General features: G+C 27.2%; 2 protein-coding genes and 1 long non-coding RNA gene across 3 annotated transcripts; 1 reads left to right on the plus strand and 2 right to left on the minus strand.

Annotated features, from left to right (window-relative positions):
* The first annotated feature begins 1,314 nt into the window (after positions 1-1,314).
* On the plus strand, positions 1,315-2,398 carry LOC100198437 (uncharacterized). Its single transcript, XR_010640687.1, has 2 exons — positions 1,315-1,429; positions 1,678-2,398. It is a non-coding gene; the product is annotated as an uncharacterized LOC100198437 (long non-coding RNA).
* Positions 2,399-13,977: 11,579 nt separating this feature from the next.
* On the minus strand, positions 13,978-15,743 carry LOC100201992 (cell cycle checkpoint control protein RAD9A). Its single transcript, XM_065804945.1, has one exon. The coding sequence runs from the start codon at positions 15,558-15,560 to the stop codon at positions 14,229-14,231; it is 1,332 nt and encodes a 443-aa protein (XP_065661017.1). The 5' UTR covers positions 15,561-15,743; the 3' UTR covers positions 13,978-14,228.
* Positions 15,744-16,282: 539 nt separating this feature from the next.
* On the minus strand, positions 16,283-17,867 carry LOC136084621 (uncharacterized). The gene is made up of 2 exons (XM_065804947.1): positions 16,775-17,867; positions 16,283-16,661 (listed from the first exon to the last, which is right to left on the minus strand). The coding sequence occupies exons 1-2, from the start codon at positions 17,619-17,621 to the stop codon at positions 16,627-16,629; spliced, it is 882 nt and encodes a 293-aa protein (XP_065661019.1). The 5' UTR covers positions 17,622-17,867; the 3' UTR covers positions 16,283-16,626.
* Between the last annotated feature and the right edge of the window lie 45 nt (positions 17,868-17,912).

Genomic DNA, 17,912 nt, shown 5'->3' on the forward strand with positions numbered 1-17,912 from the left:
AAAAAAAAAACTTGTAGAAAACCTTTCTTTTAACAAAAATGGGTGCTCGAGGTTTCTAACAACTTAGCTTCTTGAAACCTTTTTGCCTTGAAAAGGTTTAAAAATAAAAAAAGTAGCGCCTAAACTCTTGGTAAATTAAGAGCATTAAATACGGCTAGATAAATTAGTTAACCTATGTAAACTTTGTTTTGCCTTTGACTAAATACACCAGTTATTCAATTATGTACACTATGGTGTAACTATGGCTAAATAAATTTATCAATGAATGCAATTTATAAGACAAATAAAAAAAATTATAAAAAAGGTTTACATATTGTTTATTACTTTTTTGTCTATGATATTTATGTTTTTCAAAATGTAGAAAGTAATTCTATGTGGAAGCATATTAAATTGAGTTTCTTAGATTTAAAGTCAACTTATAAATATTTCCAGAAATGTTGACGTGTTTTGCTAACTGGGCAGTGTCTAAATATTAACGAGAACCTTTAAGTTTTAACCCATAAAAACCATGTATATTTTCTTGATGAAGTGCTTACCTTAAGAAAACCGAAGTGAAAAGACACGTGATGATTTTAGATTAGGTTTTTGTAAAATATTAAAAAAAAGATCTTATAAATATTGTCTTGTCAAATGACAATCATTAATTGAAAGAATCATCATTAAACTAGTTAAATTTAGAAGTTTTTATTCTCAATTGTAATACATATTCTCAATTGTAATACATAGTTATACAGTTTTACATAGCTTGATACGCTCGATAGTAAAAAACTTGATACTTATAGACATATCATTAATAATAGACTATGTTTCTATATATTAATAACTGACTTTATAGGCCGAAACTAACAAATAGGATTAGCGATGTGTGTTTTATGGTGCGTAACATTAACGTGAGGTTAAACGCACAAAATTCTTTATTAAAACAAATTTTATTTAACTCATTGAAGTTGACACATAAGGCTCGGTTTTAAAAATTAAATTTCCTGATAATTGATTCATAAATCATGTATCATATTTTTAACTTATTTTGATTTCAACTTTCTTTCATCATTTCAGCCATCTTGAGTATTTATAAAACACGCCTACGCCAGGAGATGATAATTAGGCGCCCCGTTAAAATATGGTTTATTGAATTTATTCTTAATGAAACCGAACAAATTTATTTAAAAGAATGCCTTTTACATTCATATTTTAAAAATGCATTATGCGATTATACTTTTATTAAATTATTTTTCTTTAATCACTCAAAGCGACAGGAAGTCAGAATTTCATAAATAATAGTTAAAAAAGACAGGAACTATTTATTTCTTTACAAGGTGAGATTTTTTAATTTTTCTTCACATTTGTTTCAATTCACAGTTGTTAAGATCTATCTCATATTAAGTTGAAACAGATCATACTACTTGAAAGAAAGAAAAAATATATCTTTGTACGTTTATTAATATTCAAAAGTATTTTATATTTCAATAATTAATTGTATAAAAGAAACTCAGTTAATCAGTTATAGAAACTCAGTTAATCAGTTAAAAGCCGCTCTTGAGTGAAAATTTTTCTATATAAATTAATTGAGTTTTTGTGAAAAACTAAGTATATTTACTGCTTAAGTAGACTTTTCAACATATTTTTTTCAATTTACTGCGTAAATAAATTGTTTTTTTAATATTTTTAAAATTTAAGAGCTCATATTCGGATATCAAAGATGATGCTTTTGATGCTTGCATTTGTAATCCATTTAATTAACTGTCAAAATCAGTACACTGAAACAATGTCTTCTCTTGGAAGAACTCGCTTTGGTAAGCGTGACTACGAGACGAGAGAATCCGATTCACCATATAACACTCACCAAAAAACACCATTCAAAACTTTTGGTTCACAATACAATCCTTCATTTAGAGAGCGTTTTAATGGTGACCAACAAGATTTTAATCAACGATACTTGAAAAACTCACATGCACATCAAGTAAAACAAGAAAGATCATCAGAGAGAAATGATGAAGTGAAGAAATCAAACAAACATGAAAAACTTATGTCAAGAGATCATGCTATAAAAAATTTAGCACAAAAAGATAATAAAAAGGTTGTTGATGGAGTTCAAAATTATGAAAAAAACGGCGCTAACGTCGTACCATTGTCTAGATTTGGAAGAAACATTGATTTAATATCCATCAAAAAACAATTTTTTTAAACATTAACTAACTCTGTAGTATTTTACTTAATAATTTATTGTTTAGATAAATATTAAATGTTATCAGAAGCGCAACGACAGAAGAGTATAAATAATTGACGGCGGGTTTTATTTATTAAATTTTCAAGCTCCAGATTTGTTGTAATTTTTTTATCCATAATGTAAAGCAAAAAGTTGTATATGCAATTATATATATTTTATTTTAAACTACAATTTTGAATATTTTTTTACTATATATTGTATGTGTGTATATATATATATATGTATATATATATGTATATATATATATATATATATATATATATATATATATATATATATATATATATATATATATATATATATATATATATATACATATATGGGAACATCTTTTGCAACAGTATTATTTTATTTTCCATACTGCAAAAAATATTCACCAACAATAAGCATAAGTCAAAAAATCCTAATTCTCCGTATTCATATGAAACTAATCTTAAATAAAATAACATTCATAATTAAAATAACATTTAAGAAACAGATTAATATTTCTTAAATTCAGAGAATACTTTGATATAATGCTATGGTATCTCTCTATTCTTTTAATTATAACGGTTAGAATTATTTTAATCAGAACCGAAGATTATAAGTTGATAACATCAAAATAGACCTATAAAAATAATGATAGCTTTATCAATTTTGGACGCTTTTGAATTTTTTGAAACTCTCAGAAACCTTTGAAACCGGAATAAAATTTTTTTTCGGTCTGTGGTCTTTTATTACTCTGTACAAAAATGGAGGCGGCATCAATCGTATAAAGACTTAGTACTGAAACTAATATTATTTTTACGAGATCTCACTATGAAAATAAAACATTTTGAAAAGCATTTTTTTCTAATAGCTCAAATTTTAAATTAAAATCCTCATTTTATCGTAAGTTTACGTACGAAAATATCTGACCAGAATGATGTTATATTTTCGGTGTTTTTAAAGAAGTATTTAAAAAACTCAATTAATATGATAAAAATATTAAAGTTTGTTTTTAGTTTGTTTTTTGGGAAAACCCATCTTTAAATAAACAAACTGTTCATTATAATATAAATTTGTCTATCTATTTTTTTTTTTATTTTTTTATTTTTTTTTTTTTATTTACTTATAATTTTTTTTTTTTTTTTTTTTGCTATTACCGGTATCATAATTTGTATTATAATTTTTATTGGTTTGTAACAATTCTATTTGTCTGTTAATATTTCCGTATAATGTCTTCAAATTGTGGTTTTATATTTATATCCAGAGTTTTTAATTGTTATCTTATCTTTTGAAAATGTAGTATGTTAACTACGAAACATGTCAAGATTAAAAAATATCGTGTTTTTTTTTAAAATAGCCCGGGTGAATAAAAAAAAGCAATTGCTTCTATTTAGTAATTGGTCGGCTTTACGTGAATAAAAATTTAAGAAATTATTTTTTAAGTTTTTATTCACGTAAAGATGAGCTATTACTGAGTGAAATGCTGAACTTTACGTGAATAAAAATTTGTGCAAAACTGCTTAAGTTTTTATTCACGTAAAACTGACCAATTGATGAGTAAAAGCAAATGCTTTTTTTTATTCACCCGGCCTAATATGTTCATATTTATTGCTATTGCGTTGCTCAAGAAATATATTTTACGATCTAGCAAAATCTTCACAAGGACTTTTAACCGAACATATTTTACGAAAGCTGGAAAAGCTTTATGTTAAAAGTAACAAAGCTCGTTTGGATAAAAACTTTTTTAAAAACTGCAAACTATTTAAAGTGTGTCCAAAGTATCTAGGTTTTAACATACCTCATGCAAACCACTCTGATATAACTTCGATAAAAAAGCGATTACTCAAAAAAGAATTACGTAAAAGAATCAACGAACAAAAATCCCTGTTGAACAAATTAAATGGTTTAAAATCTTAAGTAAGAAACAATTGCACAACTATACAGTGGTATTTTTTGTTAAAAGTAATTAAAAACACCGTAAAGAAAAAAGAACTTTCCATTATTTAAACTAACAAGAAGAATTTATGCTCCCAAACAAAATTTACTAGCCTTCTTTCTAAACACCAACACTTTGTTAATAATATGTCATTAAACACTTTACAACAGGATGAAATAGAATTATTAAACAACGGTCTTAATTTTGCTCTACCGCCAGTATTTATAAAATAGACGGACATTTTCGCTCAGTTTGATAGCATTGCACAGTTTCTTAATACTCAACTTAGAAGCAGTGATTCGGAACCTTAACTTAAAAGCGAACTTTCTCATTTAGCGAACAATTATGTATATAAATACACTAAAGACTAAAGAAAAATGAAAGCATAATAATCACAAAACCAGACAAAGGAAATGGTACAACTATTTTTAATAAGGTTGACTATATTAAATCTTTAACTAATATTATAAGTGATAAAACTAAATTTAAGGAGTTAAAAGACGATCCAACTATTAAAAGAGAACAATCTTTACAAGGGTATCTTAGGAAACTTAAAAAACATAATCGTTTTGAAAATGATGTTTACAATAAAATTTATCCTGTTGGTTCACAAACACCAAGAATTTATGTTTTACCTAAGATGCACAAACTCAGAAAAGATTCTTCTCTACCACCTTTTAGACCAATTGTTTCAACAATCGGAACATATAATTATAAACTTGCCAAATATCTTTCTGATTTATTGTCTCGTTATATACCTAAATTTTATTCCACCTGTGACTCTTTTTCTTTTGTTGAGGAATTAAAACAAGTTGATATAACTAACAAATATATAGTTTCCTATGATGTTGAAAACTTATTTACTAATATTCCACTTAATGAAACTATAAATATTTTCCAGTTTTGTTCCCTATTGTTATAAAATTAGTCTTATACGTTGTTTAATTGATAGGACGTATAAAATCAACAACACATGGCTAGGATTTGATAAGGACATAAAAAATCTATTTAATGTTTTAAAAAATAACCAATATCCACCTAAAATAATTGACACTGAAATTAAATTATTTGTTGATAAAAAGTTAAATCCATCTATGATAAATAGTATTGATAACCATAATATAAGATACTATAAGCTTCCATTAATAGGATTTTACTCAAATTTTACTAAATCTAAAGTTAATAAAATTATTAAAAAATATTGTAAAGATGTTACAATTAATTTAATTTTCACTACCAACAAATTACAAAACAGTTTATGTATGAAACATCCACTTCCTAAGCTGCTCAAACCCAATGTTGTTAACAAATTTTCTTGTACTGGATGTAATACCAGTTATATTGGAGAAACCTCCAGACACTTAACAACAAGGATTCATGAGCATCTTACAAGTGACAAACAATCTAATGTTTATAAGCATTTAATTTCATCTGTTAATTGTAAAAGTAACTTTAATTGTTTTAAAATTTTGGATACTACTTCTAACAAAAACAATTTGAAAATTAAAGAAGCACTCCATATTAAATAAATAAACTGTTCATTATAATATAAATTTGTCTACCTAGTTTTTTTTTTATTTACTTATAATTTTATTTTTATTTTTTTGCTTTTTACGGTATCATAGTTTGTATTATAATTTTTATTGGTTTGTAACAATTCTATTTGTCTGTTAATATTTATATCTAATGTCTTCAAATTTTAATTTTATATATATATCCAGAGTTTTAAACTGTAATTTTATCTTTTGAAAATGTAGTATGTTAACTACGAAACATGTCATGATTAAAAAATATCGTGTTTTTCTTTAAAATATGTTCACATTTTTTGCCATTGTGTTGCTCAAGAAATATTATATATATATATATATATATATATATATATATATATATATATATATATATATATATATATATATATATATATATATATATATATATCCAAAATTTTTGCGAATAAACAACTTTTAGGGATTCCTACTCATGATTCGCTAAGATATTTGGGAACCCGAACTTTTTTCTTAAAAACTCAGAGGTTTTAAAAAAGTAGCAAAAGTGCTCATATTACCCAGACCACTTGGTAATATGAGCACTTTATATTAGTTCAAAAAAATGGCATTAATTAACAAAGGATCCGAAATCGAGAAAAAACGGAGTCGAGAGAAATCGAGAAAAACTCCGTCGGAGTCGAGAAAAAATCGGAGTTTCGATAACATTTTGTTATAAATTAAAAAATAAACTAGTAGTTAATTACACATTGTACTTGTATTTTTTTTTAATTTTATATATTTCGATTTATAATTTATTATAAATTTTAAAAAAATTTATATTTTCATATTTCTTAGTACTTAAATATTTTTTTATCCCAATTTTTTAACGAACAAGTTTTATCTAATAAATGGCTTTCTAACCGGCATCGGTTAGGAAGAAGGCATGAACTTTCAGTTAAATGCCCTTCCGCGGTGCTTAAATATGGTACCCAGTTTCATCATCCACCTACAGTCGTCCGTAGTTTTTCCTGCAATATCTTCACTATTTATACCAAATGCTTTTAATTTTTCCGTTATCAAAATGTTTAATGTTTTGGTAGAGCAAGGAGATGGCAACCTTACCATTCCTAAACAATACGTTCTGTCGTGATGAACATTTAAATTGTAGTATCTTCTACCTCTATTGCTACACCATTCGTCACCTGTTATTCTAAGTTTTTCTCTTTTCTCTTTCAATGCAGCCAATTCAGCAATCATTAAACATCCTAATTTTTTCTGAAATTGTGGACGCTGACTTGGGCAAACTATGCCCATAACTTTCAAAAAGCATTCTTTGTGTTTCAGATTGAGTTATGGACCTAATAAAAAATCCATCAAGAGCTGTCAACTTGGTAAGAAGATAGTTTAACACCATTTTAGTCAAAACTGTCTGGAACTGGATGGTTTTAAATCTATTTTCTCGCAACTTTTAACGTGTCTAATTAGGACACGTCGATCGCTTGTCCATCCTGGACAAGCGATTCTTTTATGACATTTTTTGCAATCTCCGTATTTTTCATCATATACCACAACTTTAACAAGATAATTCCTCACTTCCGAAACCATTTTTCTCTATGAAAGAAAAGTTATCAATTTGATTATGACCTCAGATATTTGTATTTAATTTTATTTTAATTATGATAAGTTATTACATTTTAAGTCATTAATTAAGTTATTCAATCTAATAGGTGAATATAATTAAGCATTAGTTCTTATTACCTGTTACCAATGATAACATTTTATTACACAATTTTGCCACAATGCGCAGTGGGCCGGATTTAAGGCTTATGGTGGACAAAATTATTTTGATCATACGATATACAATATACTACTTGTACAAAATATAAGTATTATATGTTTAAAACTTACACCGTTGTTTTAAGACCAGTTTTTGTATATATTGGAAATAATGATCTTGACTAAATATATATATTTTTTTGTATATGTAAACTATTGAATAGTTAAAATATATTAACTAATATCACATTCACATAATATTTTAAAAGTTACTGTTTACTATATTTTTGCTAAATTTTTTTTGCTTTTTTGACAAAAAAGAAAGGTATTTTATTATGCATTACATTTTATTAGACCGTAATTGATTTCTGTAAATTTAAAAATATACTATTATTAAAAAAATAATATTATACTCAAAAAAGTTTTTGAAATAGTACAATGGACAATGGAAAAGTAGGAGTATGTTTTATTGTATGGTTTTGAACAGAATAAGTTTATTTTTTGAGTATTTTTCCACCACCACCACCTGGCCCACTGTACATTACCAATTGCTTTGCGAAGTATATTAGTGCTGTTATTAAACAAAGAGAACACTTACATTCAAAAACAACACGAATTATAGTAAAAGCCGCGTAGAAATAAAATAAAAATACAATTTTACCAGTAAAAAACTGATATTTTATAAAAACTTTGTCGAAGTTTTGTCGAAGTTTCTCGATTTCTCTCTAACTCCGAAACTCCGAAAAACCGAGAAAAATCCGACGAGACGGAGTTCGAATGAATCCATTGTTAATTAAGTAAAAAAATACCAACCTGACAATTAGAACTAATTTTTGGAATATTATCATTCTTCATTAACAAAACTTATCATTAAAAGATCAAAATTTAAGCCGCTTTTCGTTGAAACAATACTACTATGTTTTCCGCAACAACAACAAAAAAATTTGTGCGTTATTTTTTCTATTTCATAAACTCAAACCTTTGAACAATAAAAACTCACATTTTTGAATTTAAATTACAGAAAAATATTTAATATCGTTAAAATAATAAATTTTTTTTACTGTTTTGTTTTTATTCAAAAGACGATTAAAAGCACTGCTATTATAGGACTTTAAACTAGTAAATTTTAATGAAAAATACTGTAATGAAATTTTAATGAAAAACACTTCAATGAAAAACACTGGGTAATTTGAGCATGCTCATATTACACAAAAAAGGCACCTTTTAATAAAGTCAAAGCTAAATTTTTCTATGCATTTTTTTTTCAAACAAAAATGGATTGGATTTTTGCTAAAATATTTTTCTTTATGAAAAAATTAATTTCATTATTTTAGCACCAAAATTTCGCGCCACAGATTCATTTATGCGTGATGATATTACTTTTCATTTAACTAAGTCATCATGCGTGTAAAAAGTTGTATGAGATGTTGTTCTTTGATGGTTGTTCCTAGCTTTATCACAACAAAAATCCTCAGTCTTGATTTGTAAATTTTTTTTAAACTTTGAAAGGATAACCGTTTGCAAAACTTTTTTTAGTTTCTTATGCCATATTAAGAAAATGGAATTGAGGAAAAACGTGTACTCACTAGAGTTTGAACATATTAACGTAAAGTTAAAAAAATAAAACAATAATTAGTTTAATATAGATAATTTTAATATTAAATATTTTTAAAAATTTTTTAAAAATATATGTACTTGATAGAAAATTTTTTTATTATGGCAACAACCATAAGAGCCCCGCGTAGATTTATCATCTAAACAATATTCCCTAATGACAAATAAACTTAAAGTAGTTAAGAGGACGTACTAGTGGTGAAAAATTAACTGAGTAATTATCAAACAGCAATATAACAGTAGTATACGGATATAATAGTTAAAAAACTATTTATATCCGTATGTTTGGCAAATAACCCGTTAAATATTTTTTTACTAAGGTCACTAAAAATATTCCATAAATTTAACAAAAAGGTTCGAATACGTAGAAAACGGCAAAGCAATCTAGTTATTCATTTTAAAAGAATTTGTATCAAAGTTCATATAAAGCAAATGATATAAGAACTTTTAAACTTGCCAAAACTACAATAAATATAAAACTATTTAAAAAATGTGTCACACTCAACTTAGTTCAAGCGAATCAGTGAAACTTAAATCGGAAATGTTTATAAAAACTTTGACAATTTATAAATTAGGTTTCAAATAAAATTAAAAAAAAAAAAAATTTTTTGTATCTTTGTTCAACTTTTATAAGTTTAAACACAAGCAAAATTTTGCTTGTGTTTAAAATAATTGTTTAAAGTTTCTTTCTTGTTTATACAGAATTTAAGACTTTTATAAAGATTTTTTTTAAACTTTGTTAAACTCTCGTTAGGACTTTACTCAGTCGGTTTGCTTCTAATTGTTTTAAATAAAATTAATAACGTCCTTAGTTTAGACGCGATTATAGATCAATAGAGCTAGAACTTTTACAAAGTGTTTAAAGCTTTTATATAAATTTCCTAAAAACATGTTTTCTCTACTCTAAGATGTTAGGAATTTTAGTCCAGATCTAATAAGCAAGAGGATTTTAATAAGAGGGGGAAGGGGTGGGAATTTTTTCTTTCATTTTATAATAAAATATCAAAACTTCCGATCTGACGCCGAGGGCGGATCCATAGGGAGTGCAATGGGGGCGATTGCTCCCCATTTGGGTGTGTCATACTATGGACAAAATTTAAAAATTCATACTTATCAGTGGCATTTTTCAGAAAAGGGTGAGGTTTAACATATTAAATTCAGAAATATCAAAAAATTTGAATTTAAAGGATTTTAAGCTACCAGGGAACTGCTTTGAAAATTGACAGAAATTGTGAATTTTTGATATTTTTATATTTTTTGGGTTAATTTCAATATTTTAGAGTTATATCTGCTTTACAACAACCTTATCAAAAGAAATTATAGCAGGATAAGCAAAATTCGTTTAATAGTTATACTCTTTCAGAAATTTTGGTTTACAAAATACTTAAAAATTAGTATTTTTGCAAAGTTTTGTATGTAATTTAACTTATATATTTTATTTGATGAATGGCTACACACAAAACTTTATTCAAAAGTATTTTGCTTTAATATTTGTTATGCAAGTTATATATATATATATATATATATATATATATATATATATAATATATATATATATATATATATATATATATATATATATTTATATCTTTCTAATTTAAAAAATTACTAGATAAAAAATAATATTAAAATTAAAATGGCTACTGGAACAAGATGGAAAAATGGTTCTTGTCTACGTCATTATTTGGGATCTGGAAAAGAGTTGCCAACAGCTGAACTGCCAACAACGAGAGATGTCCTAAGATATGGTATTTTTTTAAGAGAAACAAGCAAACTAAACAGAAGAAACTATAGTAATTCTGAGTTGATCCAGGATATTTATAATAAACTTTCAGAAAAATGGCAAATGGCCAATGTTTTATTTGTGCCTCCCGTAATTTGTTTAAAACATAATTTGGTAACAAGACTTCAAGACGCATGGAACAAAGCTAGTCTAATTTCTCAAAACAAAGCAAGTAAAGTTATAAAACAAAAGTTTAACTTCGTTATTGACAAACTATTTGACTTGGTGGAGTGTAACTGTAAAATAGTTCTTTGTTCTGAGCAATGCTGTTCTCCTGACTGTAAATTTGGTGCCCACATTACCTGCATCTGTCCTAGGGAGAGAAAAATACCAATTATTGAGCTGGTTTATATAAAAGGTATGAGTGAAAATACGACAACCATTATAAAAGTGTTAGTAAAGCTGAAAATCAAATTTAATAATATTTTACTGATCTCTTTGATTATTTTAAAAAGAAATTTTTATTTTAATTTGTCTAGTTGTAAGCAAAATGTTGCTACCTTTTTTTAGCCCAAAGAGAAAAGATTGGATCTTTTAGTTCATATTAACTTGGACCTGCTGATTTGATGGAGTCCAAAAGGTTCAAAAAAGTACAAAGTTGCAAACGAAGAAGAGAAGAAGAAAAACAAACAAGAGAAAAAAAACACACAACACAAGAAGAAAATAATACTCAAAATGAACAAGATAACGAACATGATAATTATAAAGAGTTTGAATCTGATGAAAATGAGATTTTTTCTATTCAAAAGCCTTGTACAAAATATTTTAAAAAATCTAAAAATTATGAAGATATCTCTAATATTGCATTGGCCAGTATTCGATATGGTGTTTGTTTAAGAGCAACTGCAGTCATAGCTACTGCAGCATGGATAGATGGCGGACTTGTATCCCAAAGTGACACATGATTAATAATAGATTACAGTATAGTTCGGAGAGCTAGGGATAAAGTAATGAATGAAGTTGCTATTCAGTTTGATGATTATTGCAATAAAGAGATTATTGACTGCATATTTTTTGATGGACGAAAAGATCTTACTAAAGTATTTTTAACTGTAGATGGATCAGACAGACAGTATCCGGCTAAAGTTAAAGAAGAACATTACACTATTTGTTCTGGTGATGGTAAGTATTTATTTCATTTCACTCCAGCTAAAGAAGCAAAAAAGATCCACGCTGAAATTATAGCAGATAAGATTTTGAGTATACTGCAATGAGGAATATTAATGTACACTTAAAAGCAATTGGTGGAGACTCTACCAATGTAAACACTGGTTGTGAAGGAGGAGTAATGCACTTTATGGAGCTGAAATTAGGGCGAAAGTTAAATTGGATTGTATGTGCTCTACACACCAATGAATTACCACTCAAACGTCTAATTAAATTGTTAGATGGTGAATCTAAAAACGGTAAAAAATGGAGTGGACCCATTGGAAGCTTACTTGATGAAGCAACCAATCTTGAAATTAACCCTTTTTTTAGTAAAGTTGAAACTGGTGAGCCTCTAATTAACTTAAGTATTGATGTGGTTAACGACCTTTCTACAGATCAGTATTACGGCTATCAAATAGTTAACGCTATACGCAGTGGTCATGTTCCTCAGCAACTAGGACTTCTTGAAATTGGCCCTGTTAACATGGCCAGATGGCTAACAACAGCCAATAGAATATGTAGAATTTGGGTCATCTCATCATGGTCTTCAAGGCGATGCAGCCCAAAAACTTCTTAAACTAGTTGAGTTCATTGTAGGAGTGTACTTTCCTGTCTGGTTTAACATCAAAGTTAAACATAGTTGGACAGAAGGACCAAAACATGTTCTTTACCAGCTCAAGTTGCTTCAACACCAGTCACTCGATATTCAGAATATTGTCATTCCAACTATTAAGCGATCTGCTTGGTATGCCTTCTCTGAATCTATTCTTCAAACTATGCTTTGTTCTGAAAATAAAGAGGAGAGAAGTTTCAGTGTACTCAAAATTCTAGAAATAAGAGGAGAAGGTGATGAAAATGAACAACTAGGAGATCTATCTGTTAGACCAAGAAGGACACCAGATATCAATACTAAGGCAATTTGTCTCAAGGATCTTATTGATTGGAATGAAGCTTTTGAACCACCTTTGACTTGTTGCATGACAACTAAAGACATCAAAGAGTATTCATTTAAACCAATGATTGTACCAAACTGGTGTTGCCACACTCAAGCTGTCGAAAGATGTGTAAAAAAAGTTACCCAGACATGCGAAAATGTTTTTACAGAAGATAGAAGAGATGGTTGGATTAAAGGACTAGAGTTGTCACAGAAGTTGATGTCACATAATCTATCTAAAAAAAACCTTATTAGCTTGACAATGTTTAAAAATTAATCTTTATTGTACTTTATTTTAATAAATGCCAGTAAATGTTGTGTGGATCTATATAAAAGTTTTATTTTTAGTTCCAAAACAACCTAATTTTACAGTTTCAGTGGTAGGCAGTGGGAGGGGGCAAACCTCTCTATTTGTTTTTACAAAAAAAAAATTTTTTTCCAAAAAGAGATGACGTTTTTCTACGTTTTGTAAGTTTTTTTTTTTAATACTTCCATTTTTTAAGTTTTTACCTCCCCTTCCCCCCTGGCTTTTAGTGAAATGATCTCACTGACTCCCTGGTAGCTAAAACTTTTTTTTTTTTTCACGGTTCTGAACTTTTAATATTATATCTCACCCTTTTTTGAACTATGCAAAGTAAAATTCAAAAAAAAAAAAGTATGACACACCCTACTCCCCATCCTCCTTAAATATTTTTTTAAATAATTTTTTTTTCATTTTATATATTTAACAAAGCATATTGTTTAAAAAAGTAAATTTGGGAGGCTGTTTAAAAGTGATAAGAAATAAACTATAATTAACTGTTTTGAAGTTGGTATTATTGTAGTTAATTTCGTTTTTTGTCTTAATTATTTATTTAATTATGCTTTCGAAAATTACGCAAAATGACCTGCTGGTAGCCTGCAGAAATTAAGCAACCTTAATCAATTCCATAATTTACAATAAATCTTAGAAATCAATGTTATAGGGATACAGATATGCATATAACATATCTACAAAAATTAAAATGGCAAAAAGTTTTTAATCATGGAAGCGTATGATTAACAGTAAACTGATAATCATTCGCATTTACTATGATTGGTTGATAAAAAAAAAGTAATGAAACATTTAATTAGTAGTAGAACAAATAAACAAAGTAAAACAAATAACAAAGGCATTGGCACAATAAATAAATTTGCGCAGTAAGGTAATAAAATGTGTATAAAACGCGAATGCATCTTCAGATGACTTGAATATTGATTAACATATACTTTGTGCTTTCTGACGTCACACAGTATTTATGACACAATTAAAAAAAACATCTGAATAAAATAACTTAGTTTAAGCTTTTATGATTTTAACTCTTTTCTTAAAAAAACTAGTTGCTTTCATCATCTGTATCAGCACATAAAAGTTGAATTTCTTTATTTTTCACATATTCTGTAGTATCTGTGTCATCAAAAAACTTGGATTTTTTTTTAACAGGAGAATGTGGTGTTTTTGAATATGCTTCTTTAGTTACATTGTCATTTATTGAAGTCTGTAAATTTATAAAACTAGAAGAAAGCGAGTTCGTAACACTTGATGTAGATGGTACTTTCATAAACTCAGTATAAGGACAGGATTCTGAAAAAAAAGGATCAGCATCCTCTTCGGCACAATTATTGTCAAAATTTACTTGACCCTTTGATTTCTGAAAATTTTCCCTTTTCAGATTATTTTTAGTTAAAACTTCTTTTCTAATATGTTTTGAGGAGTCAAAAGCTGAACTATTTTTAAGAGCACTAGATAAGTTAACAGTTGAACTACTTTTCACAGCTTTGACATCAGTTTGAATGCTTGAGGTATGCAGATTGACTGAAACATTAGATTGCTGAGTAAAAGAATTATTTTCACACAATGTTGCCATGACAAAATGACCTTCATACACTTCATCATTATCCAATGCAAAGATAATGGGTTTTCCAGGATGTTCGAAATGAAGTGCTAAAGGTTGATTGACAAATTCTGTAAAAGCAAGAATGGCACGCAATTCTTTTAAACAAAATGTTACTTCTGTATCAATACCAATCTGAAAATTATCAAATTCTTCAGGTGCAAGGGTCATTTCTGTGTTAACTACTTTGCTAAAATCTGGTTCGGTTGGTTCAACATAGTTTTTGATTTTGACAAATTGGGGACATACAGTTAAAACAATCTCTTCACAATTATTTGGAAAATTCAAAACAGTATCTTGAAGGACTTTACTTTGAGCAACAATCATATTTGGACATAACTCTTTTGAAAATATTGCTTGCAGGCTTTCACTCTCTTGATAGGTTAAATTATAAGTTTTAGTAATGCCATACTTACAAAACAAAGTGAAAATCAAACGACATTCATCTGGTCGAAACTCAATTTTGCACTGATCAACATTTTTTTCGATGCTTTGTAAAGATTTAAAAATATTGAGACAGGATTTCATTGAAAGTTTGCACTTGAGCATTTCAGCAGGATTTGAGTTGTCAATAAACTCACAGCCTTGGTCGTATTCATAAAAAAAAACTCTTGTAAAATTAAAGCATGCATATGCAGACCTGGATGAATTTACAGAGCGTAAAGCAAGCCCATCATTTAAAGCTTCAAGAAATAATTCATCTCCAATTTTTGACAAACAATGGATAGAGCGACCAAACAATTTTAAATAACTGTTAGATATAATACACTTCATATTCCTTTTATATTTCTAATAAAAAACAATTTTAAATGTTGGAGTAGCAAATACTTTTATGTGAATACATAGATACATGAAAGATAATGTTTTCTGGATAAACTTCAAAATATCTCAACACATAATGTAGGAGTAGATAAAAAGTTTCATTTGTTGTGAAAACTAAAGAAACAAAAACAAAAAACAAACAAATCACTTTTTCTTGATTAATTAATTGTTACTCAAATGACTAATATCATACCAACATCCCCGTTGGCATAAGATGGAGTGTGTTGGAAGAAGAAGAGTAAGTATAAACAAAATTTTATCTTTAATAGAATTATCAATGTTTAATTTTTTACCTAAGTTTTTAGTTTAAACTGATAAATACCTGAGTTTTATAAGAATATAAACTAAAATTTTCTGACAACCTTTTCCTACTACAAACTCTAAATTACATAATTTACACCTTTTGAATAATAGGTATTATTATAAAACACCAGAAAATATTATAAGCTATATATCAAATTAGAGATAATTTTAGTTTGAGCGGAGTTAGCACCAAAAATTATTTAAAAGCTTTCACCCCACAGCATGTGTGTATGTGTAGGTGAGTGGTTTGAAAAAGAGAGGGGATTTTGATGCTGTAGAAAAGTTTTAAGAGTATGTCTTTAAGGCTGAACTGGAGTTGTTGTGTGAAGATTTTAGAAATTTAATTACTTATAATGTAAAATATACAAACAAAAAAAGTTAACACTTTATTTAAAATTGATTTATAACAAAAAAAAACTTTTTAAAATTTTCAATATAAATATTTATATATAACAAAAACATATATAAAATTTATGATTTATGTAAACAATGAGAAAATTTTCTAAATATATAAACAAAATTAAATACAACTTGACATTATATTTATATTATAAGTAACATATTACTATTAACTAATTATAACAAATATAGATTATTTTGAAACCTTTACATTTTTTTAAGTTTATCTAAACCTTTTAATAACAAATCTCGCTTTGTATAAAGACCATCTCGAATCATCAAGTGATTTACAAGAATAGTGCTTTTGTTAGATACCTCATGCTCCAATTGATCGATAACCCAATGTAGATCCTGTAATGACAAATTTTCACAATGAAAAAATTCAGAGTTTGTAAAATTAGGATTCCAACAATTAGAATATTTTTTTTCTTTTAAAGAATGAAGAATTGTGTTTAACAACTCACTTTTGTTTCTTTTGCATTTATCATTGTATTCCAAACTTGGGTGTACCATAAAAAAATTAGGACTATATTCATCCTTTAAATAATTTTTAAGTTTATCATTCTTATCAAAATTATTTTCTAGAACATTTGAAATCTGAGAAAAAGAGTTTTTTGTAGCCTTTTCATCTAATGTATATTTTGTTAAAGAAATATTTTCGTCATAAACAATACTGTCATCTATCATTGTTGTCAATTTAGAGGAAAAATCTATCTCATTATGGCAGATTTTATGCTTTTCACAACAAAAACATATTTTTCTTGTTTTACTATAGTATTCATATAAACTTGGATAATACTCATCATTGCAGAAACAACAAATATGTTCTTTTTTAGCTAAGCCTCTTTTTTTTTTCCGCCATACTCTTTGTATGACAGAAGCATTTGCATTCAAGAATCTTAATTTGTTTCTTTCTACTACATCATTATCTTCTAATTCTCTTTCTATGCGATAACTATCAATTAAAGCTTCACTTTCAATTGCAAGTTGCTCTTGATACTGTTTTGATAAAATTTCACTTTTTTGGATAGATTCATAAAGTATACCAAAGTATTTCTTTCGACCAACATAACCGCGGTAGACTTTCTGAATTTTTATTGCTGCCAAATCCTTACTGGATATTTCTAATTCGCTACGTATTCCATTCAAAAATAAATTATTACGTTGAACACGTTCTTTAGCTAACTCAGAAAAATTTGGTATGTCAAACGCTAAAGAAGAACGAGGTAATAAATATTCAGATAGTAATTCATCTGTAGAAAGATCCTTACTTATAAATCTACTACCCATGTCATAAATTAATACAACCATATAGCAAAATTTTATTTAAAATTTATATCATTTTGATTAGCTGACATAAAAATGGAAAATAGATCAGTTAGTTTTACAATAGTACTATATACAATAGTAAAACCAACTTATTAAAAATAAATATTTTAGAATAAATCATTCGCCAAAGTGACCTATTCAACTAGTTATTGCAATGTGAACAAATACGGATGGCACTTTCCTAAGCAACAATTTTGTTTATTTGTTATTACTTTTTTATAAGTCACTAATTCATTGGACTGAAAGAAACCATGTAAAGACTCACAGATGCAC

The sequence above is a fragment of the Hydra vulgaris genome, chromosome 09, assembly GCF_038396675.1.
Source record: "Hydra vulgaris chromosome 09, alternate assembly HydraT2T_AEP".
NCBI classification, from domain to species: Eukaryota; Metazoa; Cnidaria; class Hydrozoa; order Anthoathecata; family Hydridae; genus Hydra; species Hydra vulgaris.